The sequence below is a fragment of the Nannospalax galili genome, unplaced genomic scaffold, assembly GCF_000622305.1.
Source record: "Nannospalax galili isolate Female #2095 unplaced genomic scaffold, S.galili_v1.0 scaffold290, whole genome shotgun sequence".
Classification (NCBI taxonomy): Eukaryota; Metazoa; Chordata; class Mammalia; order Rodentia; family Spalacidae; genus Nannospalax; species Nannospalax galili.
In genome coordinates, this window is record NW_008331486.1 from 7,007,116 (window position 1) to 7,034,871 (window position 27,756).

The 27,756-nt window shown below is 48.8% G+C and overlaps 1 protein-coding gene and 1 long non-coding RNA gene across 3 annotated transcripts in view; one reads left to right on the forward strand and one right to left on the reverse strand.

Moving 5' to 3' along the window:
• LOC115068666 overlaps nt 1-6,895 on the forward strand; it is a 7,461-nt gene extending 566 nt beyond the window's left edge. Inside the window, exons 2-3 of the long non-coding RNA XR_003847995.1 lie at nt 5,933-5,989; nt 6,810-6,895. This is a non-coding gene — a long non-coding RNA (uncharacterized LOC115068666). The remainder of the gene's footprint in view (nt 1-5,932; nt 5,990-6,809) is intronic.
• A 5,200-nt stretch (nt 6,896-12,095) lies between these two features.
• The window catches only part of Ncs1 (neuronal calcium sensor 1), a 57,157-nt gene continuing 41,496 nt past the window's right edge, over nt 12,096-27,756 (reverse strand). For both annotated transcript variants that reach the window (XM_008825862.2, XM_029560133.1), the window contains 4 exons: nt 26,248-26,336; nt 25,782-25,859; nt 21,666-21,782; nt 12,096-15,999 (listed from right to left, as the gene is read on the reverse strand). In XM_008825862.2, coding sequence (XP_008824084.1) covers nt 21,684-21,782; nt 25,782-25,859; nt 26,248-26,336 — 266 coding nt within the window. In that variant the 3' untranslated portion in view covers nt 12,096-15,999; nt 21,666-21,683. The remainder of the gene's footprint in view (nt 16,000-21,665; nt 21,783-25,781; nt 25,860-26,247; nt 26,337-27,756) is intronic.

A 27,756-nucleotide genomic window follows, 5' to 3' on the forward strand; every position in this document is an offset into this window, starting at 1 on the left:
GGGTGGTTGTTAGCTGCCATGTGGGTGCTGGGATTTGAACCTGGGTCTTCGGCAAGAACAGCCAGTGCTCTTAACTGCTGAGCCATCTCTCCAGTTCCCTTCCTTTGGTTCTGTGTGTCCCCATACACATGAAGGCCAGAAGACCGTCTGTGCTGCCGTCCCTCAGGCATCCTCCTCGTTTTCGGAGAGAGGGTCTCTCTTTGGCCTGGGACCCGCTGGTTAGGCTAGGCTGGCTGGTTGAAATGTGGATTCTCGGAGATCAAACTCAGATCCTCAGGCTTGCAAGACAAGTGCTTTACACCAGCCCTTGACCAGCTTTCTTATGTCAGGTCCTGCGTAAGCCCTCCCATCGGTCATACGTTCATTTCTGTTGCCGTGGTTTAACACCATGATGAAAATGCAGCATGGGAGAGAAAGGAAGGGTTTTATTTGGATTATGACTCCAGGTCACAGTCCATCACTTCAGGGATGTCAAAGCAGGCACTTGAGACAGCTGGTCACAGAACATGCACAGGTAAGAGCAGGGCAGAGCAAATTCACCGGTGCCTGTGAGCTGCCAGCTTTCTCTTTTTTTTAATATTTTATTTATTATTTTTATTTTATGTGTATGCATGTATTGCCTGCATGTAGGTAAGTGCAAATGCCCGCAGAGGACAGAAGAGGCTGTCGGATCCCCTGGAACCGGAGTTACAGACAGTTGTTAGCTGCCATGTGGGTGCTGGGATTTGAACCCAGGTCTTCTGCAAGAACAACCAGTGTTCTTAATGACTGAGCCATCTCTCCAGCCCCACTTTCTCTATTCTTATACAGCCCAGGGCCCCAGCTAAGGAATGCTGCTGCCCACAGTGAGCTGTGTCTTCCTGTGTAGATTAACAGTCACTGCATTCCCCCTTAGACAAGCCCAGGTGAATCTAGGCTATGTCAAGTTGATGGTTGAATCTAAGCAGTACGCACAGGACGTGAAATGACGTGACATCCAGTAAGCTCTCCATTATTGCTGAGGAGAGCTGAGCTGATGGTTAGCGGGGCCTTTCCTTTAACAGCTCCATTACAGGGGGGTGGGAAGGGCAGATTGATGATTTGAGATGAGCCATTTTTTCCCCTTTCTTTCCAAACATCTCTGAGTAAGGCCCCACCCCAAATGTTTCTTCCTAGCTCCATGAACTTGAAAAAGGGGGAAAAAGTATTTTTTGATGTAACCCCAAAACTCTACTCACTGAGGGAGTTGATGACCAGCTCTTACAGGAAGCAATTTGCTTTGAACATGATGCTTCAGTCCTGAAATTGTTCCCTGAATGCCAGTTCGGAGCTCCATTCTTGCCAAGTCTCTCTCTTCTGGCATAGGGAAGAGAGTTCTGTGCCTTCCAGACCCGCAATGAGAGCAAGCCCACCCCACCCATCCGCCAGGGCTCCTGTGGGGTGTTCCTCGAATGAGGTCACAGAACATGACAGCCTGGCCGCCATCTGACCGTCAGGCCCACTCAGAGAGTCATCACAGCAAAAGGGAACTAGGGAGAGGAGGCTAGCCGAGGGGCCGCTGGTCTTCACTGAAGATACAGAGGATTTCCTCTAACAAAGGAGAAGTCACACCTCGCAGCCCTCAGCTTTCAACACACATCTACCTTCCGAAGGCCTCTGCCTTCCACAGCTTCCACCTCATATTCCTCCCCCTCTCCACCTCCCTCTAGCTCTCCTCTCTCTTCCAAATTTGTTTTTTGTTCCTCCTTCTAATAGCTATGAGCTTTAAAAAAAAAAAAAATGCAGGTAAGCATGGAGAGAAGGTTCAGTGGTTAAGGGCATGTACTGTTCTTCCAGTAAGGAAAATGAAACAGAAAAACGAGCTGGGCATGATGATGCCAAATCCAGCACCCAGGAGACCGAGGCAGGAGGGTTATTCCAAGTTCAAGGCCAGCCTGGGCTACACAATGAGACACTGTCTCAGAAATCAAACAAAAAAGCAGAATGCTAGGCCATGGTGGCACACGCCTTTAATCCCAGCACTCGGGAGGCAAAGGCAGGCGGATCTCTGTGAGTTCAAGGCCAGCCTGATCTACATTATGAATTCAAGGCCAGCTTGACCTACATTGTTATTTCCAGGACAGTGGGAGTTAAAGGGAGACCCTGCCTCAAAAAAAAAGCAGAGCCGGGCGTGGTGGTGTATGCCTTTAATCCCAGCACTTGGGAGGCAGAGGCAGGCAGATCTCTGTGAGTTCAAGGCCACCCTGGTCTACATTGTGAATTCCGGGACAGCTGGGGCTACAGAGAGACTCTGTCTCAAAAAGACCAAAAAAAAAAAAAACCCTATATTTGTAGCTTTAAAGTCTTCCCCAAAGGAAGATACCATGCCCAGAGACTTATTGCTGAACTATACCAAATACTTAAAAGAACAAAACTCTACCCAATAAAAGAATGCTTCCAGCATGACCTCATACCCAAACCAAAGATCAAGATTTCTCATGAACATAGATACGAAAAATCTCATCAAAATATTAATACACCAAGCTTGTAAATAGAAAAAGAAAGTTAACAGCAAAACCAAGTGAGGTTTATCCCCAGGAAGGGAAGTATGTTCAGTATGAAGACATAATCAGCCCTGAGTAGCCAGAAGAAGAAAAGCCACATGGTCATGTCTGTAGACAAAGTCGACATCCAGGCATGAAAAAGTCTCAGCAAATAGGAATGTGAAGGAACTGACTCGACCTGGTCAGTGCATCTATGAACAGCAACCGCAAAGCCACCCCCGACACCACAGCTAATGTGTGCTTGCCCGTGAGGGGCTGAGCACGGCGCCCCAGACTGGAAATGAGGCCAGGATAGCCTCTCTCGGCACCCCTTACTCAGCACCATCCTAAAGTCTAGTCAGTGCCACAAGGAGGAGAGGGCTGTGGGGAAAGAAAGGAAGGGAACTGTCCCTCTCTTCAGATGGTTTGATTATCAGTGTAAAAAATTCCAACATATTGACCCAAAGCAAACTCAAATTCGGCAAGAACATTTGTCAAAGGGGCAGGATTAAAGTCAACACAGAAAACTGATCTTTTCTCTACATGCCAGTAAGGGATAATTGAAAAATTTTAAAATGAAAACAATATCATTTATGATCAATCCCCCAAATAAGATGCACAGATGTAAATTTACAGGCTATATATGCTGAAAACTATGAAATCCTACAAAATTTCCCCAAGAAAGAAAAGAAAAATCTAAAGATATGGAAAGACATACTATGTTTATGAATAGTAAAGATATCATTTTTCCCCAACATTGATCTGTAGATTTGATGCAATCTCAGTTTTTTTAAATACAGAAAGCTTTTTATTTATGTAAAAAAAAAATTTTTTTTTCAGTCTTTTTGAGACAGGGTCTCCCTGTAGCCCAGCTGTCCTGGAACTCACTATGTAGACCAGGCTGGCCTTGAACTGACAGAGATCCGCCTGCCTCTGCCTCCTGAGTGCTGGGATTAAAGGCGTGTGCCACCACCACGCCCAGCTTATTTTTTAATTTTTTTATGTTTTTTTTATTTATTTTTATTTTATGTGTATGAGTGTTTTGCCTGCAAATATGTAGGTACACCACATGCATGCAATACCCATGCAGTCCAGAAGAGGGCATCAGACCCCCCTGGAACTAGCGTTATGGACAGTGCCATGTGGGTGCTGGGAACTAAAGCCAGGTCCTCTGTAAGAGCAGACCATACTCTTAACCACTGAGCCATCTCTACTGCCCCCAAGATTTTATTTTTTTAATTATGTATGTGTGGGGGTCTGTGTGGGTCTGTGCACATGAATACAATGCCTGAGGAGGCCAGAAGAGGTGTTGGATCCCCTGGGGCTAGAGTAACAACTGTGAGGCACCTGATGTGGGTGCTAAGAACTGAACCCAGGTCCTCTGCAAGAGCAGCCAGTGCTCTTAACTGCTGAGCCATCCCTCCAGCCTCAGGAAGCTTTTGTAGAAAGACATCTCACAGGACTGGTTACAAGGTTCAGCAGATAAAGGCACTTGCTGCCAAGTCTGATGATCTGAGTTTGATCGCTGGAACCCACATGGTGGAAGGAGAGAAACACCACCTGAAAATTACCTTTGACCTCCCCACTCCCACCATGGCATGTGTGCATACACACACACACATGCACGCACACACACAAATAAATGTAATATAAATTTTTAAGCAAAAAACTAAAAGAAAAAAGGCAGAAAGAAACTGATTCTGAAATTTATACTAAAAAGCAAAGAAATTGAAATACCAAAAACCACAAGAATAAAGTAAGAGAAATTCCATCACTTCGTTTTCAGAGTTACTGTACAGTCATGGTTATCAAAAGAGTGTTCTCAACAAAGAGAATTACAGATGCATGGAACAGAATAGGAAACCCCCAAACACACCCACAGTCCTGACACCCACAGTCCTGACACCCACAGTCCTGACATCCATAGTCATGGTCAGATGTTTTTGGAAAGAGTAAAATGACCACTCAATAGAGTAAAGATAATCTTTTCAACAAACGATCCTGAAACACTTATACATCTGTATGCAAAAAAAATAGAAGTAATTAAAAAAATGACCCTGCAAGTTGTGGAGATAACTTAGCTGGGAAAAACTGTTTCCCACATAGACATGAGGAACTGAGTTTGGATCTCCAGCACCCATGTAAAACCTGAATGCAGCAATGAGCACCTGGCTCTGGGGAGAGAGATGGGGCTTGCTAGCCAGATAGTCTATCCAAATCGGTGAGCGCCAGGTTCAGTGAGGGACCCCAAATAGAAAAGCGATAGAGGAGATCCCTGGCATCACCTCTGACCTCACACAAGCACACATATATACATGTACACACACACACACACAATTAAAACAAATAAATACACACTTATATATGTGCGCTTTGATATACATAATTTGCACTCTGCTACAACACTCCACTATAAAAGTTTTTCTACACCATTAAAAATTTCTCCTTGCTGGGGGCATGGTGGCGCACGCCTGTAGTCCCAGCACTTGAGAGGCAGAGGCAGGCAGATCCCTGTGAGTTCAAGGTCAGCCTGGTCTACTGGTGTACATAGTGAGTTCCAGGAGAGCTGGGGCTACAGGAAGACCCTGCTTCAAAAAGAGAAAAAAAAAAAAAATTAGAAACTGGAGAGATGGCTCAGCTGCTAAGAGCAATGGCTGCCCTTGCAGAGGACCTGGATTCGGTTCCCAGCACCCACATGGCAGCTAACAACCATCTATAACTCCAGTTCCAGGGGATCCAACACCCTCTTCTGACCTCTGCAAGCATTGCACAACACAGGTGAATACATGCAGACATAGACACAAAATAAAAATAAACTTTAAATTCTCCTTAAGACCAGGTGTGGTGTCACATGCCTTCAATCCCAGCATAGGAGGCAGAGGCAAGCAGATCTCTGTGAGTTTCCAGGATACCCAGGGCTGGAGAGATGGCTCAGCAGTTCAGAGCACTGACTGCTCTTGCAGAGGACCCGGGTTCGATTCCCAGCACCCACATGGCAGCTACAAACTGTCATTAACTCCAGTTCCAGGGGAATCCGAAGCCCTCTTCTGGCCTCTGCGGCATTGCACGACATGGGTGCACTCACACACATGCAACTCATACACATAAAAAATAAAAATAATAAAATATAAAAAAAGATTTACCATTTTTATTTGTGTGTGTGTCTGTCTGTCTGTCTGTCTGCCACATATGTACAGATACCCACAGAGTCCAGCAGAGGGCATCCAGCTGGAGTCACATGTAATTGTGAGCCGACCAAAGTGAGTGCTGGACAGGGAACTCAGGTCCTCTGGAAAAGCAGCTGGTGCTCTTAACTGCTGAGTCATCGCTTCGGCCCCAAACCCTTGTTTTCTTACATTGTCTTGTCAGGAATTTGTCACAACAACCAGGAAAGTGACCAACACGATGTCATTTACCTCTTCTGTTTTCAGGGTCTCTGGACATCACGTTCCTGAGGCCGGTGGACAGCCAGGCGAGGCACGTTCCAGGTGAGGACACGGGGCTCCACTGGATGTACTGCCTCAGAGCCCAAATCTGACTGGGATGGAGCCACGACTGGGCTCCAGAGGGAGAGACAGCTGCCAGCTATGCTCTAGCGATGAGAAGTTTTTTTTGGGGGGCGGGGGGTGATCCTGATTTATAGAGGAATGGAGCAGCAAGTGTGGCTTTGAGATGCCCTGATGCGCAAGAGACTCCAAGAGGCCCTTTCCCAGGCCCCACCCTGCCCTTGGACTTCCTGCCTCCCCAAGCTGCCAGGTGGTCCATCAGAGTCCTTCCCATGGGATAAACCCATCCCCTGCCCAGGCACAGGGCTGGTCAGGACAGAGAGGCTGGGGCTGAGTTCTCGTGGGTCTTAAGGGTCTCAAAAGTGGCTGGTTTGACTGGAGAGATGGTTTAGTGGATAAAGTGCTTGCTGAGCAAGTGTGAGGACTGGAAATCGGATCCCCAGAACCCATGTGAGTGCTGGGTGGGCCTGGCAGGCCGAGCAGGTGTTTAGAATGTGGAAACGGTGTCTGCAGCGTGTGCAGCTAGGCTAGCCTAGCTGAATCAGTGAACTCTGGGTTCGATTGATAGACCCCACCTCAAAGAGTAAGGTGGACAGTGATTGAGAAAGACTCCTGACTTCATCTTCAGGCCTACACACACACACACACACACACACACACACACACACACAGTATACACACACAGGCACAGGTATGCACATACACACTACACATATATACACATAAAAATGGATGGGGGGCTGGTGGCTCAGTGGGTAAAGGCAATTGTCACCAAGTTTGATAACCTACGTTCAATTCCCAGGACCCTGTGGTGGAAGGAGAGGACTCCTGTTAAAGTTAGCCTCTGATTTCCACGTGTGCACTGTGGCACACCCCAAATAAATAAATAAATAAATAAATAAATAAATAAATAAATAGAGGGGCTAAAATTTTAAAGGGTGGGGGCAGGGCTGTTTTTATCATGTCCCTTTGTTTCTTGAACAAACCAGAGCAGGATACCACCAGGTTCTGGAGGTTCTGGGGACTATACATCGGCCCTGGCTTTGCATTAGGACAGTAGTATTTCATCATGGGAGGGCTCAGTCCCACAGTCTGGTGGAAAATTCCAGATTCTGGAAAGTGCCAGCTCCAGGCAATCCCAGGGAGAGGACATCAGGCCAAAGGTGATGAGTCACAGAGACAGCAAGAACGATGTGGCTAGCAGGCCTGGCCTCAAATCCCATCTCTGCTGTCCATTAGCTGCGTGACCCTAGGCCAATCACTCAACCTCTCTGAGACTGGTTGAGAATAACACCATAGCCACAGCACACAGGTCAGTGGCAGCTGAGCCTTGGACGAGGAGGGACTGAGAGCAGCTGTGAGCTCGAAGGTGACCGACCACAGCAGTGTCAGCTGAAGTCTGCACACAGGGCTGTGGTTCCTCTGTCAAGTGGGACTGTGCAAAGTGAGTCCTGGGACCAACTAGACATGCACCCCCCCCCAAGACCTCATTCCATCTCCTCAGGCCCCAGAGACCTGCAGAGACCAAAGGCAAAGACAGCTTTCCTGGACTCCTTACAAAATTAGACAGAGGTAGACTTGTCTATAAGATATAGGTATAGCCAGGCAAGGTGGTACACGCCTTTAATCCAAGCACTCCAGAGGCAGAGGCAGGTGGATCTGTGTGAGCTCAAGGCCAGCCTAGTCTACTTAACGAGTTCCAGTCAGCTGCAGCTACAGGGAGACCCTGTCTCAAAAATAAGAAATAAAAAAAAATTTAATTAGAACATGTAGGTGTAACACTAGCTCCAGCTCCAGGGGGCGCTGCCATAAGGATTAAATGAGCTAAGGCAAAAAACCTGGTACACAGCAGTATCAGCTGTTAGTGTCAAGTCATTATAGTTATTCCTCTAATTGCTAAAATGGGCAGAGTTACAGAGAGGAACCTTCTTACAGGCCTCCCAATATGCTGGCCAGGGAGGCTCCATTTTGGAAACTCCATCTTAAGGAAGTAACCCTGAGCTAAATAACCCCAGTTCTTGTAAGTGACCCAGTCCTCATAAATCATTTGGCCTTCCTAGTAAGACCACAGGAGAACAAAAGCAGGTTTTGCAAAGCCGGTCTGATGTCTCTACCTGCTCATTCTGGCTTCTGTAAACTTGCATATCGCTGTGTCCCAAAGGAAATGGGATCTCGAACTCCTTGCAGCTGCAAGCTCCACAGAGTGATGTCGCCACTCGGTTGCTATAAGTTTTCCTTGTGCCCCTGCTTGTTTGTTCAAAAAGTTTACCTGATTTTTAAACAAGGTATCAAAACTGTGATCCCCAAAACCCCTCTACCATGGACCCTGCAATTGTATAACTGTCATGAGATGATTGACAACTGCCTGCCTTGTGTGCTCGATAACCCCACCTGGAAAGTCCCCTTACGAGTTTGTGCTGTAAAAGGTAGCACCCCACTCCATCGGGGCTGCGGTCCTTATTCTCAAGTTAAGGACTGTAGTCCAAGCTAACTTGAGTAAAACTTTTAATTAAAATCTGACCCGGTGTCTGGTGGTCTTTTCCCAGGGGTCCCGAACTCTGTAACACTAAGAGGCAGAGAGGAGAAACCCTGGGCTCTATGCTCAGAGTACCTGGGTCCGAAGTGACCTCTTGTCTCCTGTGTGAATTAAGTGAGGCCGCTGACGCTGCTTTCCCGGCATTTTGCCCTTGCTGTTCCGTTAGGAATCCCCTTCCACTCTCTTCACCCACCTGGATCCTGACATCCTTTAAGGGCAGGTATGGCCCTTCTCCAGGAAGCATCCTCGGAGGCCGCATGTGGGGTGGACAGCTCAAACCAGTCCCTGTGTGCGTAATTCAGGTGGCACTACCCATCTGTGGCTGGGATTTGTAAACTTTCTACATATGTAGCCGGTGTCTTCAACCAGGCCACAGGTGCCTCAAAGGCGGTGGTCAAGAGCCTGCACTGGGATGGCCCACACCTGCACTCCAGGCTTTTGTTCTTACCTGTGGACACCACCCGAGGACACTCGTTAGTTTTCGGCTTCTCCCTGTAAACTACTCACACAGCGTCACGTGATGTTCCTTGATTTGGATGCAAATATTTGCATGTAGCATCAGATTGTTTAAACTAACCCAGAACACCACACAATCTACTAGGGAGAATCTAAATCAGGATGTTGATAGATCCAGGGTGCCCTAATCAGATTTCTCTTGAGTCTCGGTGTAAATAGCCTTGCATTGGTGTGGTGACAGGGTTAGGGACCTTCTAGAAAAGCTAGTTTTGGAGTCTGTAGTTCAGCCATGACCCAGCAGCTAAGATTGGCTGGTTGTGTTATTCTCACTCCATTGGTTGGAACTGAATCACATGGCCACACTCAGTCCCTCCAAGGGAGGCTGGGAAATGTAGTCTTTTATCCCACAGACTCTGTCCCCTTAGGCTCTGTGTGTATATGAGTTCACTTTCCCTAAACTCAGGGGCCTTCAAGACCTTTTTTCCATGTCCACTGCTCCAGCCAGGTGATCCATAAGGGTTTCTGAGCCTGCTCTTCCTGGACAGGAAGGAGAGAGGGCAGGAGAGATGGAAGCCATGCAGTGGCACTGTGGGACATACCGGAAATGGGGAGGCAGGATGCAGTAAACCCAACACAGGAAGATGGCAGGGAGGAAGTGACCACAGCAGGGGCCTTGTAGCATCTCCCACCACCACCCCCTCTTCTCTGTTCCCCTGCCTGCCTGCTGGTGCCTGAGCATTTAGGGACATGATATGAGTGGGAAATGTCCCCCGTTGGCTCATGTATTTAAGCACTTGGTCCCCACCTGCTGCTGCTGTTTTGATGTTTCGGAACTTTTGACACCTGGCGGTTGACATGTGGCAGCTGACATGTGGTGGCCTGGCTGGCTGGAGTAGGTCACTAGACCTGACAGTTATACCCTGTTCTGGTTCAGTCTGAGTTCTCTTTTCTGGCTTGCTGAAGTGTGAGGAGGCCTTGTGCTCCTCCTCCACGCCTTCCCTACGATGATGTACTAAAACCGTTCCAAAACTGGGCACGTCCCTCAGCCTTCCCCTGCTTGTTTCTAGCAGGTACTGGGCCACGGTACACACATGTGAGTTTGGGGAAGGCTCACAGGTGCTACTGTACCCAGCAAAGCCCAGACCTCTCAGTCACTCTGCTGAGGGGCAGGGAATGTCCCGGATGAAGCCTTAACCCACAGTAAGCAGTGTCGTGTGGACGTGTAAATGACCTCCACCTTCTACCCGGAAACGGTCCCTGAAGACCTAGGCCCTCTTGGGAACCAGTCCTCCAAGCACAGATCCTGGGTGTCTTATACATGTGCTGCTATTAAAGCCTACCCCACAGAGTTTATTAGCACAAAGGAGGGGTGGTGTGACTATATATACTCCTTCCCACTCTAAGGGGTTCTGAGGAAACAGGCTGGACCAAGGTCTCGGAAAGCAGTATTTCTAGTACGTTCCAAGGCTGGGTTGGTGCTGCTGTGGGAAACACACTTTGAGATGCTCTGACCAGATGTACCCTATAGCATGTCCTCTTGGGCTCTAGGTGATCCAGTAGCAAAAGGCCTGTTAAGAGAAAACGCCTTCTGATCAAGAGAATAGGATCACTGGTTCCAGTGGAGACCTAACATTCCAGTTGAGCCTGGTCATTCACTTGTTCAAGGGACCCCTAGGAAGGCAGGCTCACCTTAAGCCATGCTAAACAGACAGAGGGCTGGAGAGATAGCTCAATTGTTAAGAGCACTGGCTGCTCTTGCAGAGGACCCAGGTTCAATTCCCAGCACCCACATGGCAGCTAACAACCATCTGTAACTCCAGTTCCAGGGAATATAAATCCAACACCCTCTTCTGACTTCCTCGAGCATTGCACAATACAGGTGCACTTACACACATGTGGGCAATACATTCAATCACATAAAATTAAAATGCTAAATAAAATTTTAAAAAAGAGATGGACATAATAATTAGTCCTTGATAAGACAACGTACTTTTCCTTCCCAGAATCCCGACCCCTGGTGCAGTACCTGCTAAGCAGCTTTGTACATCTGCCTGCATTTCCAAATTACTCAGAAAAGTGTAACTGTTCCTTTTCCTCTCTAAGCACACTGTCCCCAGCACTCTGGGCTTCCCCAACATTTTGGACATCTTACTCTTTCTCTAAAGCCCCCCCGCGCCCCCCCATGGCTGCTAGTCTGCCATGTGTCTGACCTCCACACTGACTTAACTAGCCTGGCTTTTTCTTTCTCCCCTCCATGACCCTCCTCCTGGCAGCTGCTGAGATTTACAGCTTACCTGCCTTGAGGGGTTTCCTTTTAAACTCTAAAAAAGTTGTCCTTAAGATTCCACTGGAGTCCATTCTTTTTTTTAATTAATTTATTTTTATTTAATGTGTATAAGTGTTTTGCCCGCATATATGTTAAGTCATACAATGCCCACAGAGGCCAGAAGAGGGCATCGGATCCCCTGGAACTGGAGTTATTGATGGTTGTGAGCTGCAATGTGGGTGGGTGCTGGGAGCTGAACCTGCAGCCTCTGCAAGAGCAGCCAGTGCTCTTAACTGAGCCATCTCTTCAGCCCCTGAAGTTGATTCTTCTTAAATTACTTTATTAATGAGGCTAAGAACGCCAAGAGAGGACCCCGATTTCCCCTGTATCATCGGTATGTGCCACTTCCCCTGGCCCAGGAAGCAGGCTAATCCTTCATTCACTGGGATAGCACTTTTGCACCTGTGAGATGCCCGGTCCTGAGCCAGACTGGTTGTGACCATGGGGAAGACCTTGTATCTGGAGCAGAGGTGGGTGAAAGGGTAGCCCATCGGGGAGGGGGGCCTGCTCACCTGCAGAGCTTCTAACACCTGACTCTCAGACCTGCAAGCCTTGACCTGCTAATTCACACATTTATAAAGCAGCTGCAACCCCTAGGTTCAGTCACTTGCCAATTCAGTCACTTGTCTGCAGTCCTTGCCTCGAATGGGGTGGGGTTTCTCTTGGCAGCCCTGGACAGGCCACACCCAGTCAGTCAGGCTTGTCCTAGAAGGAAGAAACCTGAAGCAGACGGAAACACAGAAACAAAGCACCAGGCCCACACAGGGAGGTGAGGACAGGTCCAGGAAGCATGTTTAATTGGCCAGACACAGACGACATACAGGGAGCAGGGAGGAGGCCTGGACATACAACAAAGCCCATCACCCCTGGCCCACACCACCAGGTGAGGGCCTCCCTTCCCCCCAAGACACAGACAGGGCAGCACCCCAAAATGAGACTTCAGGAGTGGTGTGAAGGCAAGCAGGAGAGGACACAGACAACCACAGCCAGAACACACTGCCTTTCTGGGATTTGTTTTTGCAAGTTACCCAAAATTCTTTCCAAAGCTGAAGGACCCAGATGCAGCACTAACAACTCAGACCACTCTGATGGGCACCAACCCATCATCTCTGAAAGGAACTCTGGTTGTCACATTCAGTCAGCCCTCACGACACCCCTCCGAGGTGCCAACCTCCCATCTGAGACAGGGAAAAACTCATCTAATGAAGAGAACTGGTCGCCCAAGTTCCACAGAATTTGGGAACTGAGTTTGTTGGGGAGTGAGGTGGGGAAGGGTACTGGTGTTGCCCCCCACCACCCTAGAGAGCAGACAGAGCCTGAACCTAATACCAAGACAGAAGGTGGGACCAGCTGTTTATTCAACAAAAGCCTTTTATTCATTCAAAAATTAACCATTGGGTTTATTCCGCAGATATTTAAAAAAAAAAAAAAAAAAAGAGGGAGGGAAAGGCTTCCCACTGTGTTATTCTGTTAATTACCTTGCCAGTCTGATTATGTAGCAAAGGGGCAGGTGGGGGACTGCTGCCAATAACGTGGGGCTGGGGGCCCAGGGCCCTCTGGAATCACAGCCCCCTCCAATCCCAGCACCTGCAAAGCCCCCAGGTGTCACTGCAGATCATCACCACCAGGGGGCGTCCCTGTGCATCCTTCAATCTCATAAATACACTGGGAAGGAACATGGTAGCTTTCCACTTGGCCAAGGGGGGGGGCTTTCTCTGGAGAGATGCTGGGGATCCCCAGGCACCTCACACCCCACCATCCCCTTGAAGAGACAATGTCCTCGAAATCCCAGGTGCACCTTCCTAAGAAATCGACTGTCAAACTGCAAAGCACTCAGGGAAGAGATGTCATTTGATGTTATTTTAAATGTCACCTGATTAACTATCTGAAAGTCATGACGCTCTCCTAAGTCACCATCAACACAAAGTGGGGAGCAGATACTGGGAAGAAGAGATGGGACCACAGCAGGCCACCTGAAGCTGGTCCCTGGCCCCAGGAAGGAGGGTCTGCGGAGGGCCCAGAAGCCTGGCCTCACAGGCTAGACCCTCCAAAGAGAGCAGCATCAGATGGGGTGGGGCATCGGGCTGCTCACGAGGGGCCTGGCCTCAGATTCTGGGTGAGCTGTGTACCACAGCTAAAGGCTGGTGAAAGAAAAGTCAGTCAGTATGCAACGTTAAATAAAAGCGACCAGTGTCTGAAGAAGGCAGCCCAGGCCCATCTCAGTGCCCAAGGTTTGGGCCCAGGACATATAGGGCTGCAGTGCCCAAGGACATAATCTTTAAAGACCAAAATCCAAACTGGAGGCTGCAAACCAAAAGATCAAGATGTTGGGAGGAAGGCCAGGCCCACAGACCACTCAGTGGATGCCTCAGCTGAGGGGTTCTGTGCTTAACCCTACAGTCCTCAGCCAGGAGTCACGGGGTCTCAATGCTCCCAGACAGCTGCTAACAGAGAGGGCATCTGCGGCTCCAGAGGTCCAAGAAAGGCCTGCTCTCATCTTCTCCACCCTAAATCACCACAACCACCAATCTCCTAGGGGCCCTGTTACAGCCAGGCTGAGGCCCTGTAGCCATCAGTGGTGAGAACTCGTCTTCCTGAGCCAGTGACTGAGCCAGAAGCTGACCAAAGGGGCCTCCAAGAAAGTTGCCTGTGCAAGTGCGGCCCTGTGAGATCGGGGGGAGGGGGGCAGTGGGCTCCACACAAGCAAGGGGCCTTCTCAGAGCTGACTGAGCATCTCACCCCAAAGAAATGGACAGGCAGGACAGAGCTACCTCTTTATGGAGGTCATCCATCTGGGGGAAGGCTGCTCACCCAAGGGTGATTGGCAGGGGAGATTCTGGCCTCCCAGAAGTGAATGGAGATCAAAAGATTCAGAGCAGAACAGAAATCAGGGGCTGTTTTCCCCTCTCAAGGGTGAGCAGAGAGGCTGTGTACTTTACAAAGTAGAAGTAAGAGCTGTGGGTCCAGACCAGGTTCTCAGCAATGAATGCCTGGGAAACCTTCCCAGGGCGAGAATGAGTTCTAGGCTAAAAGGAGCTTAAGAGTCTAGGGAACACTAAAGGGAGGCGCAAGGGGGCGCTACCAAACACAGCCAGCCTCTGAGCAGACCCCACACTCAGGCAACAGAGGACTGTGCTCAGGGACCAAATCAGGGCCATGCTGTCACTCAGACAACCCAGAGCCTGGCAAATGCAACCACAGAGCAGTGTCACAAATGCAAGAGCCTGAGCTCCAGACCAAGAATCAGACAGTGATGGCATGGAAGGTGGCCTTCAGGAACTACCACCAGGCCTGCCACTCTGCTGACCCTCTGCTGAGGCCCAGAGAAAGCAAAGAATTATTCAGAATCACAGAGCTAACTCAGCCTCGGGCTCCTCACCTCCTGTCCAGGGTTGCCTGATAGTCCCGGTGACAGCTGTAGGGCCATTCCTGACTCTGGATGTGGCCCTCAAGATCAAGGAACCTGTCCTGGGTCCCTCCTCTCATTCCCCTCCCCCCAACATCCTAGCAAAGGAAAAACCCACATAGCCTACTGCTAAAGGTAGATAGAGGCAGGAAAGCAACAGATGGGTTCAGGGGTACTCGCACCCCTCCGCAACAAGGAAACAGAGGCCTCGTTACTTCTGCCAGATGTTTTCGGAGAAAACGACTCCATACTCTCCACTGCGTGCTGATGCCTTTTTCCCGGCTTCTATTCTTGGGACAAGGCTCCCCATTTTCTCACTGCTTCGAACACCAGAGCAAGAGTTGCCAATCAAAAAAATGCCTCATATGTCCTTGAAAAAAAATGTTATGGACCCAAAGAGGGCAGAGGAGAGAGGTAGGGATGACAGGGCATCAGCAAAGGGGAAGAGGGTGGGAACAGCACACTAACCGTTCAGGAATGCCCACCTTCCCCTCTCCAAATGTGGAACACAGTATCTGCATAAAAGAGAGAAAAAAGAGGGTTTTTGGCTTCTTGGCCGCTGCAGGCCACCATCCTCCCAAATGAGGTGGGCAGGTAGTGAGGGTATGCACATGTAAACGGAAGCCCAGAGTCCTGGGAGCTTTGGACACACGAGGCAGCAGCAATAGTTAACAACCAATAAATAAAAAGGTATCGATTATATATGAGTAAAAAAAAAAAACTCACTTTCCCCACAAAACACACAATACTGTTAGTGATCACATGGGCCACCAATTACCAACCATCCTTGCCTGCTGATGGCCTCGCTGCAAAAGGCTGGGCTGGGACAGCGCTCACCAGGCAGCCCCGGCCCCCAGCCACCGCCGCAGGGGACCAGGAAGAGGCCTTCTGGTCAGTATCTTCTATAACAGAAGGTTGTTTGTTTCACAATGTCCATTTGAAATAAAGAAATGAATACACACACGCAGGAGAGCAGGAGGGACGGGGCGGCTGCCGGAGCAGGGCAGCCGAGTCCTTAGTTTTGCAGAGGGCTGGAGCCTTTTCCATTTCGGTTTGTCGTTGTTTCGGACAAGCAGAGGTTGTTGACAATTGAAGCCAGTGGCTTCAGGCGGCAGGTGGGTGCAGGGCAGGGGGAAAGAGAGCCGGGGCCTGGAGGCTCAAGGGCAGCCGGCTGTGTGTGGATGAGGAAGAAGGCTGGGTGGGCACAGGGGAGGTGTCAGGCTGCGGTGGCCTCATGGCACAGGAAGAGGCAAGTGGTTCCCAGACATCTACAAGACAGAAAGGCAGGATGTGTTAAGACCCAAACAGAGGGCAGGTCCCTGAGGGCCCAGCTTCTTTTTATTTTAATGTATATGAGGGCTTTGCCTGTAAGTATATAAGTGCGTGCAATGCCTGCAGAAGCCAGAGAAGGTGTCAGGGCCCCTGGAACTGAAGTTATGGAAGGTCGTTAGCTGCCATGTGGGTGCTGGGAACTGAACCCAGGTCCTCTGAAGGTGGAGACAGTGAGAAACTTAACCACAGTGGAAGGCTTCCAAGACACAGTGACCCAAAAGTAATTCAGAATTAAACACATCATGAATCCAAGGCGTTTCTGGGGGTGCTGGCCCCTGTGCTTGCCCGTGTTGCATCATGTGACTTCAGTGCACCCTTGCTCCTAAACACAACCTGTGAACTTGGTGGCATCATGCCATACAACACGAGCAAACGTTGCCCGAAACATCTCGGGTTTGACGCATGTGTGCGATGAACTGTGGTTTTATTGTCTATACAAAGTTTTCTGCTCATATGGAAACATGGTTTAGAATGCTTCATTTTAAAATTGCTGTTTGAGGTCCCATCCCTAGCTGAGGAGTTATTGGCTGGCCAATGGCTGCTGGGGGTGGGGGAGTCACTTCTTCAGTTGGGCTCCAGTAAATAACCCCACATCCATGTTTATGCAAGCAACCCTAACTAAACTTAGTGGGTCATTTAAAAGAAAAAAAAAGATACTAAATACTTGTTGAAGGGGCTGGAGAGATGGCTCAGCAGTTAAGAGCACTGGCTGCTCTTGCAGAGGATCTGGGTTTGATTCCCAGCATTCACATGGCAGCTAACAACCATCTGTAACTCCAGTGCCAGGGGAATCCAATGCCCTCTTCTGGCCTCCATAGGAATTGCATGCATGTGGTGTATGTACTTACACAAGCAAGCAGAACATTCATATACATAAAATAAAAATAAATCCAAAAACAAAGACTTGTTTAGAAGAAGAAGGGTTCCAGAGGGAGGAGGAGATAAAAGAGGTGAATATAATCAGAACACATTAAATGTTCAGGCATGGTGGCACACACCTTTAATCCAGCACTCAGGAGGCAGAGGCAAGCAGGTCTCTGTGAATTCGAGGGCATCCTGGTCTACATAGCCAGCTCCAGGCCAGCTAGAGCTATACAAAACAAAACAAAACAAAAAAGTGACAGAAAATAAAAAAGCCCGCATTACATACACATATGAAATTGTCCAGGAATACATTTTAAATTTTTTAAGCTGTTCTTTGAGTGGGTGACCAGAGTTTGTATTTTTTTTAATTATTAAATTAATTTTGGCCTGGGATTAGGACAGAATTTTCAATAATCTCTGGTATTTCCCCAAACATACTTGGGCTGTTCCGTACTATGTACTTATGTAAAGCTGTGTTCTCAGTACTGAGGATTATAAAATCAAAATATCCATTAATTCTCAAAAATACTGACAATGCCGTGTCCTGGAGTATCAGCTATTTAGCCATGATTTAATTCTTCATGCAAAAATAAACAGCATCGACGGGCGTGGTGGCGCATGCCTTTAATCCCAGCACTTGGGAGGCAGAGGCTGGCAGATCTCTGTGAGTTCTGGTCTACATAGTAAATTCCAGGCCAGCTGGGGCTGCAGGGAGACCCTGTCTCAAAAAGAAAACACAACAACAACAACAACAGAAAAACAGCCCATTTCATTCATATGCAAATTCACTTTGGTCTTAATGGTGAAATTATATGTAAACCATACAATTGCTTTTCAAGTACATTTCTTTATAATTTATTATCAGTACATCTTTGAGGTGTGTGCTTACTTTATATATCTAAATACCCAGAATTGTGTAAACATTTCTCAGTAAAAAGGGGGTCACAAATGGAAAAAGTTTAAAAGCCTTACAATTAGAAGGTAGGTAAGGTGGGGTTCAGGGCCTGTGCGTGACCTCTGACTCACCCACTGGGTGGGTGACAACAAACTTAGCCCTAAGAAAGAAATTAGATGCTCACCACAGCACCACCAAGATCAGGAAAGGGGAGGGTCCCAGATAGCAAATATATATATGGCTGAGGATGAGGCTCGGTGGTAGAGTGTTGCGTAGCATGTACACAAGGCCCTAGATTCCATCCCCAGCTCCATCAAAATCAAGCACACAGGTAAGGGCTGTAGGTCAGCTGGTAGAGTGCTTGCCTAGCATTCACAAAACCCTTAGCTTGGTTCCCAGTACCACATAAAACTGAGCATGGTGGTGCACACCTGTAATCCCAACACTTGATGGGAGTAGAGGCAGGACGGTATGTTTTCATACCTGAGCTACATATTGAGTTGGAGGCTAGCCTGGGCAACACAAAACCCTGTCTCCAAAAAAAAAAAAAAAAGCAAATAAATATTTCTAGTTATATGCAGCAGTACTGAACACAACAGCCAAAAGTTAGACCAACTTTCTATAGGCAGGTGAGCAGCTAAACAATAGTGGTAGATCCACTCAATGGAGTCATCTAGTCATAAAAAGGAATGGAACCAGGCGTGGGGGTGCGTACCTATAATCCCAGCATTTGAGAGACTGAGGTAGTAGGATTGTAGTGAGTTTGAGACCAGTCTCGGCTACACAGTGAGATGTTGTCTCAAACAAACAAACATCAAGGAATGAAGTTGTGGCACACGCTACAACATGGGTAGACCTGGGAAACATGCTAAGGGAGAGAAGACAGACTCAAAAGGCCACACTCAAAAGAGGCAGATCCAAAAAGACAAAGCAGACTGGCCGGCAGGGCTGGTGGGAAGAAGCTGGGTGTGGAGTTTGATTTTAGAGAGGGCCAATCTGTTAGAACCAGGGAGAGGTGGTGGTTGCATAACTTTGTGAATGTACTAAGTACTCCTATACTGTTTGGTCTCTGTGTGTGTGTGTGTGTGTGTGCGTGTGTGTGTGTGTGTATGTACATACAACCCAGAGCCTTTCATGTACTCTACCACTGCAACATCACTAGCTTTCACTCTCCATATATATGAGATTATATATACATTTTTTTAAATCATTGATACAGGTTCTCATTCAATTGCCCCAAGCAGACCTTGAACTTACTCTGTACCCCACACAGGCCTTGAACTCAAGAGCCTCCAGCCTTAGCCTCCTTGCTAGGCTGGACGACAGGCCTGGCCTGGCTGAACGACCAACTTTAAAACGGTTGCTTTTTGCCAGTTGTGGTGATGCACGCCAGTAGACTATGCTGAAGAGGCAGGAGGATCATGAGTTCGAGCCCAGCCTGGGCTACACATTTAAAATGGCTGCTTTTCTACAATGTGAGTTTATCCCTCAATGATTTTTTTCAAGTACATAGGGTGTCCTCATGTATGTTACAATCTGTGTCATCCACAGAACCATCCCTGTCACCAGCCTCACAGCTGTGTCCATGTCACACGTCCTCTCAGCCTCTTGACTGCACAGCAGAGGGAACCTGTCCCAATGGACTTCAGCTTCCTGATCTGTGAGGATCTGAGACCCTTATCTGGGCCAATCTGGTTTCTCTCTTAGGGATGAGAACTGACTGGCAGGAAGGAGGTAGCCGTAGAGGAAGAAGGAAGTCCCCACTGGGTGAGAGCTGGCAGGCCACTATGGTCAGGGGTAAAGGGGGGGATAGGACAGGGCAGTTGCTAGAGAGGCCAGTGCCCCAGTGCGGCCTCCCTTTGGGCTGCCCTTCCTGTGCCCTCTTTACCTGCTCTGGCTCTGCCGACTTCTCCGCACTGTTCGCTGCAGCTCAAGGCCTCTCTATCTCTAGACATTCCAGAACCTTTTGTTCCCGCTGCTGTTGTTTTGAGACAGGATCTCACACTGTTGCCCAGGCTGGCCTTGAACCCAAAGCTATCTTCCTCCCTCAGCCTCCTGAGTGCTGGGATGGCAGGCATGAGTCTCCACACCCACCTAGAAGCTCTGACTAAGATGTGACTCATGTCAAAGAATATTCCACACAGCATTGCATCTGCTGGTAAAAAGCTCATCAGATACATTCAAAGCCAGAAATTCACAGTGATACATTCTTTTTTAATGTCATTGGTTACTTCCAGAAATTTAAGAAAAACAATTTATTTGGGGCTTGGAAGATAGCTCAGTTGATAAAATGCCTGCCATACATGCATAAAGATCCAAGTGTGATCCCTAGCACCCCCGTGAAAAAGCTGAGCGGGGTGCGTGTGCTGGTAACCCCAACTGGGGCTCGCCGGCCAGCAGTCCAGCCTTAGTGGTGCGTTCTGGGCTCAGTGACTAAGGTGGAGCGCGATAGAGGAAGACACCCAGAGTTAACCTGTGTCTCCACACATGTACGTACAGGTGTGCATGCACGAGCACGTGCACTCGTGCACGCACACAGAAAAACAAACTCCTGAAGGAAAAGACACAGCGTCCAGCGTGCTTCTCAGGGTGAGAAAATCTCAGTCAGGGCCAGGTTTCCGGGGCAGAGTAGGACTCTTTCTGTTATGGGACAGAGCTGGGAAGACCACAGCAGCTCGTTCTCCATACCTGTGCCAAGGCATGGGCACATGCTCCTGAGCACACACTCAAAATATATAAAATGAAAGAGAACTCTGGCCGCTAAAGTATTCACTGTGACTGTCTAGGTCAGCTAGGAAGGTTTTTAAAGTAAGCTTTTTAATTCATCACATTTATTTTCAATGATGTTTTCTTTGTAAACATCAATTTCATTGTCTTGTCAATGTGAGACATTAGAATCGATGCTTACATCTATGTAAAGCAATATTTTGTTTGTTTGTTGAGACAGGGTCTCTCTGTAGGCTCAGCTGGACTGGAATTTGTTACGTAGACAAGGATGGCTTCAATCTTACAGAGATCTATCTGTCTGCCTCTGCCTCCTAAGTGCTGGGGTTAAAGGCATGTGCCACCAAGCTTGGCTTTGTGTAAAGTAATATTTAATGGAGGGGCTGAAGAGATAGTTCAGCATTCAGAGTGCTTATTGCTCTTGCAGAGGACCTGGGTTTCGTTCCCAGCACCCACCTCAGGTGACTCACAACCACCTATATCTTCAGTTCCAAGGTGATCAGACACCCTCTTCTGGCCTCCAATGGCACCCCCACATACACGGCAGACACATACATATACACATAAATAAAAATAAAATAAATATTTTATTAAAAAGTAATACTGGGGCTGGAGAGATGTCTCAGCAGTTAAGAGCACGTGCTGCTCTTACAGAAGACCTGGGTTCAAATCCCAGCACCCACATGGCAGCTAACAATTGTCTATAACTCCAGTTCCAGGGGATCCGACACCCTCTTCTGTCCTCTATGGGTACTGCACGACACAGATGCACTTACACACATGCAGGCATAACACTCATACTCATAAAATAAGATTTTTTTAAAAACTTTAAGTAATATTAATAGAAGCTCAAAATGGATCTCAGCCTTTGACAGGCAGTTCTATAGGGTGCAGGGTATGCTGCCTTCCCAGTCCCCTGGCCCTGACTGCTAACTGTGTCTTCAGCCCAGGGAAACTTATTTTCAAGCAAACCAGAGGCTGAATCTGGGTATATAAAAATGACACATACCCTGGGCTCCCTTCCAGGTGGACAGACCTCCCAAGCACCCCCAAAATGCAGAGAGTCAGTTGCCCACACACCCCCACGCCCACCCCCATCCTGAGGCCCCTCCCACTCACCCCAGCTCAGGGCCTGGACTATACCAGCCCATCGTAGAGAGACAGTGCCTGCACAATGGAGGGGTCAGCCTTGGAACCTTCCTGAAACTCCTGCAGCGTCAGCTTCCCATCCGCATTCTGGAAGCAGAGAAATGGTTCAAAGTAGGGGCTCCGCGTCTAGGACAGGCATCTCCAGCCAAGCCCGCCCTGGACTGGTCTCAAGAACTTCCTGAGTGGAGTAGGGCTCTCAGAGGAGGACTGAAGGCAACATGGGACACACCTGGTACTTGCTGGCCAGTGACCCTAGACCTGATCCACCCCTCTGGGCCTCTGGTTCCATCTGGGGACCTAGGAGAGGCACATGGCAGGCCTGGGAAATGAGGCCCACGCATGCCAACCTAAGCCACCCCCAGCTCCCAGTTTTTCATCAGCCAAGTGGCTACACCAGTTCATACCCATTCTGTATTTTTACTGCTATTAATTTCCCCCAAATGAGCTGGGCCTGGTGGTGTAGGCCTGTAATCTCAGCCACCTGGGAGACCCAAGCAGAAGGCCTGTCAATTCAAGACCTGGGTTATAGAGTACATTCAAGGCCAACTTGAGAAACTTAGAAAGACCCAGTCTCAAAATAAAAAGTTACACAGTTGGGAGTATAGCTCAGTGGTAGAGTGCGCAAGGGAGGTCCTAGTTCAATGCTCATCTTAAAAAAAAAAAATCCCAGGACTTAGGGGGATGGTTCAGTCAGTAAAGTGGTTGCCATGCAAGCACGAGGACCTGTGTTCAATCCCCAGCATGTGTGTAAAACTGTCAGACATGGTGGCAGGCGCTTGTAAGCTCAGCCCTGGGAAGGCAGATACAGGAGGAGCCTTGAGGCTCACTGGCCAGTCAGCCTAATAGAATTAGCAGGCCCCAAGTCCCAGTGAGAGATACTTTCTCAAAAAAAAAAATAAAAAGATGAGCCCTGGGTTCCATTCCCAGCACTCACATGGCAGCTAACAACCATGCGTAACTCCAGTTCCACGGGATCCGATGCCCTCTTCTGATCTCTGTGGGCACTGCATGACACAGGTGCACTTACATATATGTAGGCAAAGCACTTATATACATAAGATAAAAATAATAAAATATTTTTTTAAAAACCAAACTGGGGCCAGGCATGGTGGTGCATGCCTTTAATCCCAGCTCTCAGGAGGCAGAGGCAGGCGGGTCTCTGTGAGTTCAAGGCCAGCCTGCTATACATACTGATTTCAAGAATAGCCGGGGCTTTGAGGAGGCCCTGTTTAAAAAAGCCCCCCCCCCAAAAAAAAAAAAAAAAACAAAGCGGGGGATGAATCAGTGGTTCAGAGGACTGGCTACTGCAGAGGACAACTCTGTTCCCAGCAGCCATGTCAAGCAGTTGCCAGTAACTATATAGCTCCAGAGAGTCCAACACCCTCTTCTGGCCTCTGTGGGCACACAGAAGCATTCACATTCACACATTCACACACACACACACACACATATAAATCTTTAAAAACAACAAGGTGGATGGCTTCTTTTAGAAGCATTCACATTCACACATTCACACACACACACATATAAATCTTTAAAAACAACAAGGTGGATGGCTTCTTTGCTTTGTTTGTTTTTGTTTTTGTTTGACAGGATCTCCCTAGTCTCAGCCTGCCTAGAACTCAGTATGTAGACCAGGCTGGTCTCGAATTCTCAGAGATCTGCCAGCCTCTGCCTCCACCACCCAAGGGTTAGGATTAAAGGCATGGTTTGGTTTGGTTTGGTTTGGTTTGGTTGGGTTGGGTTGGGTTGGGTTTGGTTGGATTGGGTTGGTGGTTGGGTTGGGTTGGGTTGGGTTGGGTTGGATTGGATGGCTTCTGAGGGAGGATATCCAAGGTCAACTTCTGGGTTGCATGCACACATGCACACATGTCCCATAAATGGTGGTCAACCCTCAAAGCATCTTCTTGGGGTCTCTTTTAGAAGGGCAGTTAAGCCATCCCTGGAGCAGGCCACATCAGGTCCTGGGAGGCCTGGGATGGAGCTCAATTGGAAACATGCAAGGCACAAAGGCACTTTGACTGTATCTTCAGGAAGGGAGGCTGAGCCTGGCTCTCCACCCCTAAAGGCCTTGGCACCACTCACTGATCTTCCAGAGTTAATGCCAGGCACTGCCCAGCCTGACAGGCACCACACAGCCCTAAAAGGCCAATCTCGCAGTGGCTTAGAGCCTGCACCTGTGAAGCACTGTGTGTGCCAGAGCCTTTGAATCCTCAGGCCCTATAAAGAGGGTAGATGAGGACACCGGTCCAGGGTCACCTACCCAGAGTCCCACAGCTGATGAATGGGACAGCCACACCTGTAAGTTGGACTCCAGGATCTGTCTTGTTTCCCAAAACAGGGTGTGACTAAGGAGGACTTACAGGTGCACAGCCTTGGCAAGAATCAATATGGGGTCATACCACATGAGGGCTGCCTCTGCTTCTGCACTGGGTGTAGAAATCTTTTGAGGACACCAGGAGTCCAGGTCTGCCCCTCCTATGTGCTAATCTCCCCCTCTTAATTAAGAGCTCAGTGCTTTCTGGGCAAGCCTGAGTACCTGCTGGGTACCAGCCAGCAGGCATTCAGAAGCCCTCAGGAACCGAGGTTTGTATTCTCATAAAGGCTAGCAGAGCTCTTTCTTCACCCCATGATTTCAAATTCCCAAGTAATTCAAAGTTATTTTAGTCTGAAAAATATGTTTCAGGTTGGGGGTATAGCTCAGGAGCAGGGCACGGGCTTTTTGCATTTGAGGCTCTGATGTAATCCTCAACACCATCAGAAAAGAGGGAGTCACAGTTCTGCAGCCAAGAAAAGAGAGGCCAGGGGGATGGCGCAGCGGGTGAAGGGCTTGCTCTGCAGGCATGAAGACCTCAGTCCGACCCCCAGCACCTAAGTAAAAGCCAGGCATGTAGGCCTGTAACCCCAGAGCTGCAGGCAGAGGCAGGGATAGGGGGATCTCTAGGGCTCAATGGCTAGCCAGTCTAGCTGAATCAGTGAGCTCCAGGCTCAGTGAAAGACCTCGCCTCAAAAACTGAGGTGGAGAGGGGCTGGCATGCTCACCTTTAATCCGCACAGAGGCAGGAGGATCTCTGTGAGTTCCAAGCCAGCCTGGTCTACATAGTGAGTTCCAGGACAGCCAGAGCTACATAGAAAGACTATTGTGAAAGTTATAAAAAAAATAAATAAATAAAAATAAGGCAGAACGTGATAGAGGAAGACACTGGCCTCCACACATGTACATGTTCAGTAGTACACACACACACACACACACACACACACACACACGAGAAGGTATTTCTTTTTACATATATTTTTTAATGTGTATGAGTGTATTACCTGCATGTATGTAAGTGCATTAGTGTCATGCAATGCCCACAGATGTCAGAAAAGGGCATAGGATCCCCTCAAACTGGAGTTATGGACAGCTGTTAGCTGCTGTGGGTAAGGGGAATCGAACTCGGGTCCTCTCTGCAAGAGCAGCCAGTGCTCTTAACCGCTGAGCCATCTCTCCAGCCCCTAGAAAGCAGTATTTCATTCCCTGAACCAGAGCTGCAGCTGTCCCCTGCAGGTAAACCTGATGGCAGCCCCAAGAGCTGCGGCGAATATCAAAGCTCCGACAGGATGGGTGGTTTGGCCTACTGCGACTTTTTCGCTTGTGCGGTGCTGGGGATGGAACTCCTCAGGCTAGGCAAGCACTCTGCGGCGAAGCCCCACCCCGGCCCCACCTAGCATCATTTTATGGTTTAGTGAGTAAATAAAAAGGCTCAGGGTGCCACCTCACAGATTCTTTTTAAAAGACACCTTGAGAGCTGCATTCTTAAACTTAGGTCCCTTTTCATGGTAAGGATTATGTTATACACTCATGACTGTTATTCTAACAGTCATAGAGCTCTGCAGAACTCCAAAAGGGTCCAGGACAGAAAAGCAAAGGCCAAGAGCCCCGGTTAATTACAGGGAACCAGTCGACCAAACTTAATAGACAGCCTAGACATATGATGGAAATGGCTGCTGGCTGCAGGGTGTGACACCGGGCTGACTGGCCTGAAGCAGTCTCCCAAGGGTCAGTGGAAAAGGGCAGGCCCAGGGTCCTTGCCCCCATCTCACCTTGTCCATCATGGCGAAGATCCGGTCCACCCTCTTCTCTGGCGTGTTCTCCTCTTCTGGGAGCTCCACAGTGTTCCCCTGTGAAGGACAGCACACACAAGGGTTGGTGGATGTGGCTGGGCTGGCGCTCTGGCCTTTCGACTCTTGGTTGGACCGCTGCCTCGCCACCCTGGGCTGGGTACCTATGAGGACCACCTCTCTCCCGTTCTCCAGCCCTGCCACTTTTCAAAGGAACAGTTCAGCCACCCCAGCCCCACTACCTACTTAACCCCCTGCCTGACCCCCAGGTGGAGACATCCAGGGCCGTTTATCTGGTAGTCCTTGGCTGGCCCACATGGTCCACAGGCAGGGGAGTGGCTCTGGAGGTTCCCCTGGACCCCGCGGGTCACAACTGTCATGGCCTCCTCTCACATCGTCTTAGGCCCCCATCCTCTGATGACTTCCCTGCCATCTCTCAAGGACTTACCACCATCTGGTAAATGGCATCCACTATGTCCAGCATTTCATTTCTGGTGATGTAGCCATCGTTATCCAAGTCATAGAGCTTGAAGGCCCCTGTGATCAACCAGAGAGATGGGGGTCACCCTGGCCCAAGGCAGCAGGCACACCTCCCCTCCCCTTCCGAGTGCCTCAACACAAAGTCTGGACTCAGATGGTCCCACTTGCCTTCAGGCCAATATGTGATTATACTGGGGTACACACACATGTACCCCCAGTGCAGCCAGGGTTAAAGATAAAAGAAACACAAATGGGGCTGGAGAGATGGCTCAGTGATTAAGAGCATTGGGTGTTCTTGCAGAAGACGTGGGTTCGATTCCCAGCACCCACATGGCAGCTAACAACTGTCCATAACTCCAGTTCCTCTTCTGATCTCCGTAGACACTGCACAACACAGGTGCACTTACACACATGCAGTCAATACACTCATATACATAAAAGCATAATAAATAAAATATTTTTTTAAAGGAAACACAAATGTGGGAATTGGGAGCGGTGGCTCATGCCTATAATCCCAGCACTCGGAAGGTGGAAGATCAAGAGTTTGAGGACAGCTGGGGCTACATAGTGAGTTCTAGACCAGCCTGGGCTACAAAGTGAGAGACCTTGCCTTAAAAACCCCAGGGCTGGCCAGGTGTGGTGTTGTATGCCTTTAATCCCAGCACTCGGGAGGCTAAGGCAGGTGGATCTCTGTGAGTTCAAGGCCAGCCCGGTCTACATAGTGAGTTCCAGGACAGCTGGGGCTACAGGGAGAACCGATCTCAAAAACAAAACAAAACAAAACAAAAAAACCCAGGGCTGGAGTTGTAGCTCAGTGATGGAGTATTTGCCTAGATGCAAAAGGTCCTGGGTTCCATCCCCAGCACTCAAAACTAGCAACAACTACCGGGCATGGTGGCACATGCCTTTAGTCCCAGCACTCAGGAGGCAGAGGCAGGGGAAATCACATGATTCCACCAGCTCTAGCTCTAAGAAACCTTATGGTCTCTAGGCAGGAGCAGAAATACCTTCCAAAAAAAACCAAAAAAAAAAAAAAAAAAAAAAACTAGTAACAACAGCAACAATAATAATAAACAAAAAATGCAGACACTGATCTACCAGGACTGAGGCCATGGCTGGAGTGGCCTGTGTTAGGGAGTATGATCCTCAGAGAGGGACAAGTTGGGATTCACTGGGGGAGAGTCCAGTCCTTGCACATGGGCCATGAGACCAGCTGTCAACAGGACCCCCAAATCCCTGACTTGTGATCCTGCTTCCCCCAGTCCTGGCCTTTCCTCCCTAGTCTGTCCCCCTCCCACAGTGGGTAACACTAGAAAACAAAATAATGCAACAGTGGAAAAAAGTAAAACACTCAAGCAAGCAAGGGCGCCTGTACGTCTCCCCAGCCAGGGGCCACCTGGGGCGTGCGCATCCTGGCATCAGTGGCTCCCCTCCCAGTGTCTCTCACATGCGGTTCCTCGCCTGGAGCCCCCTTCTG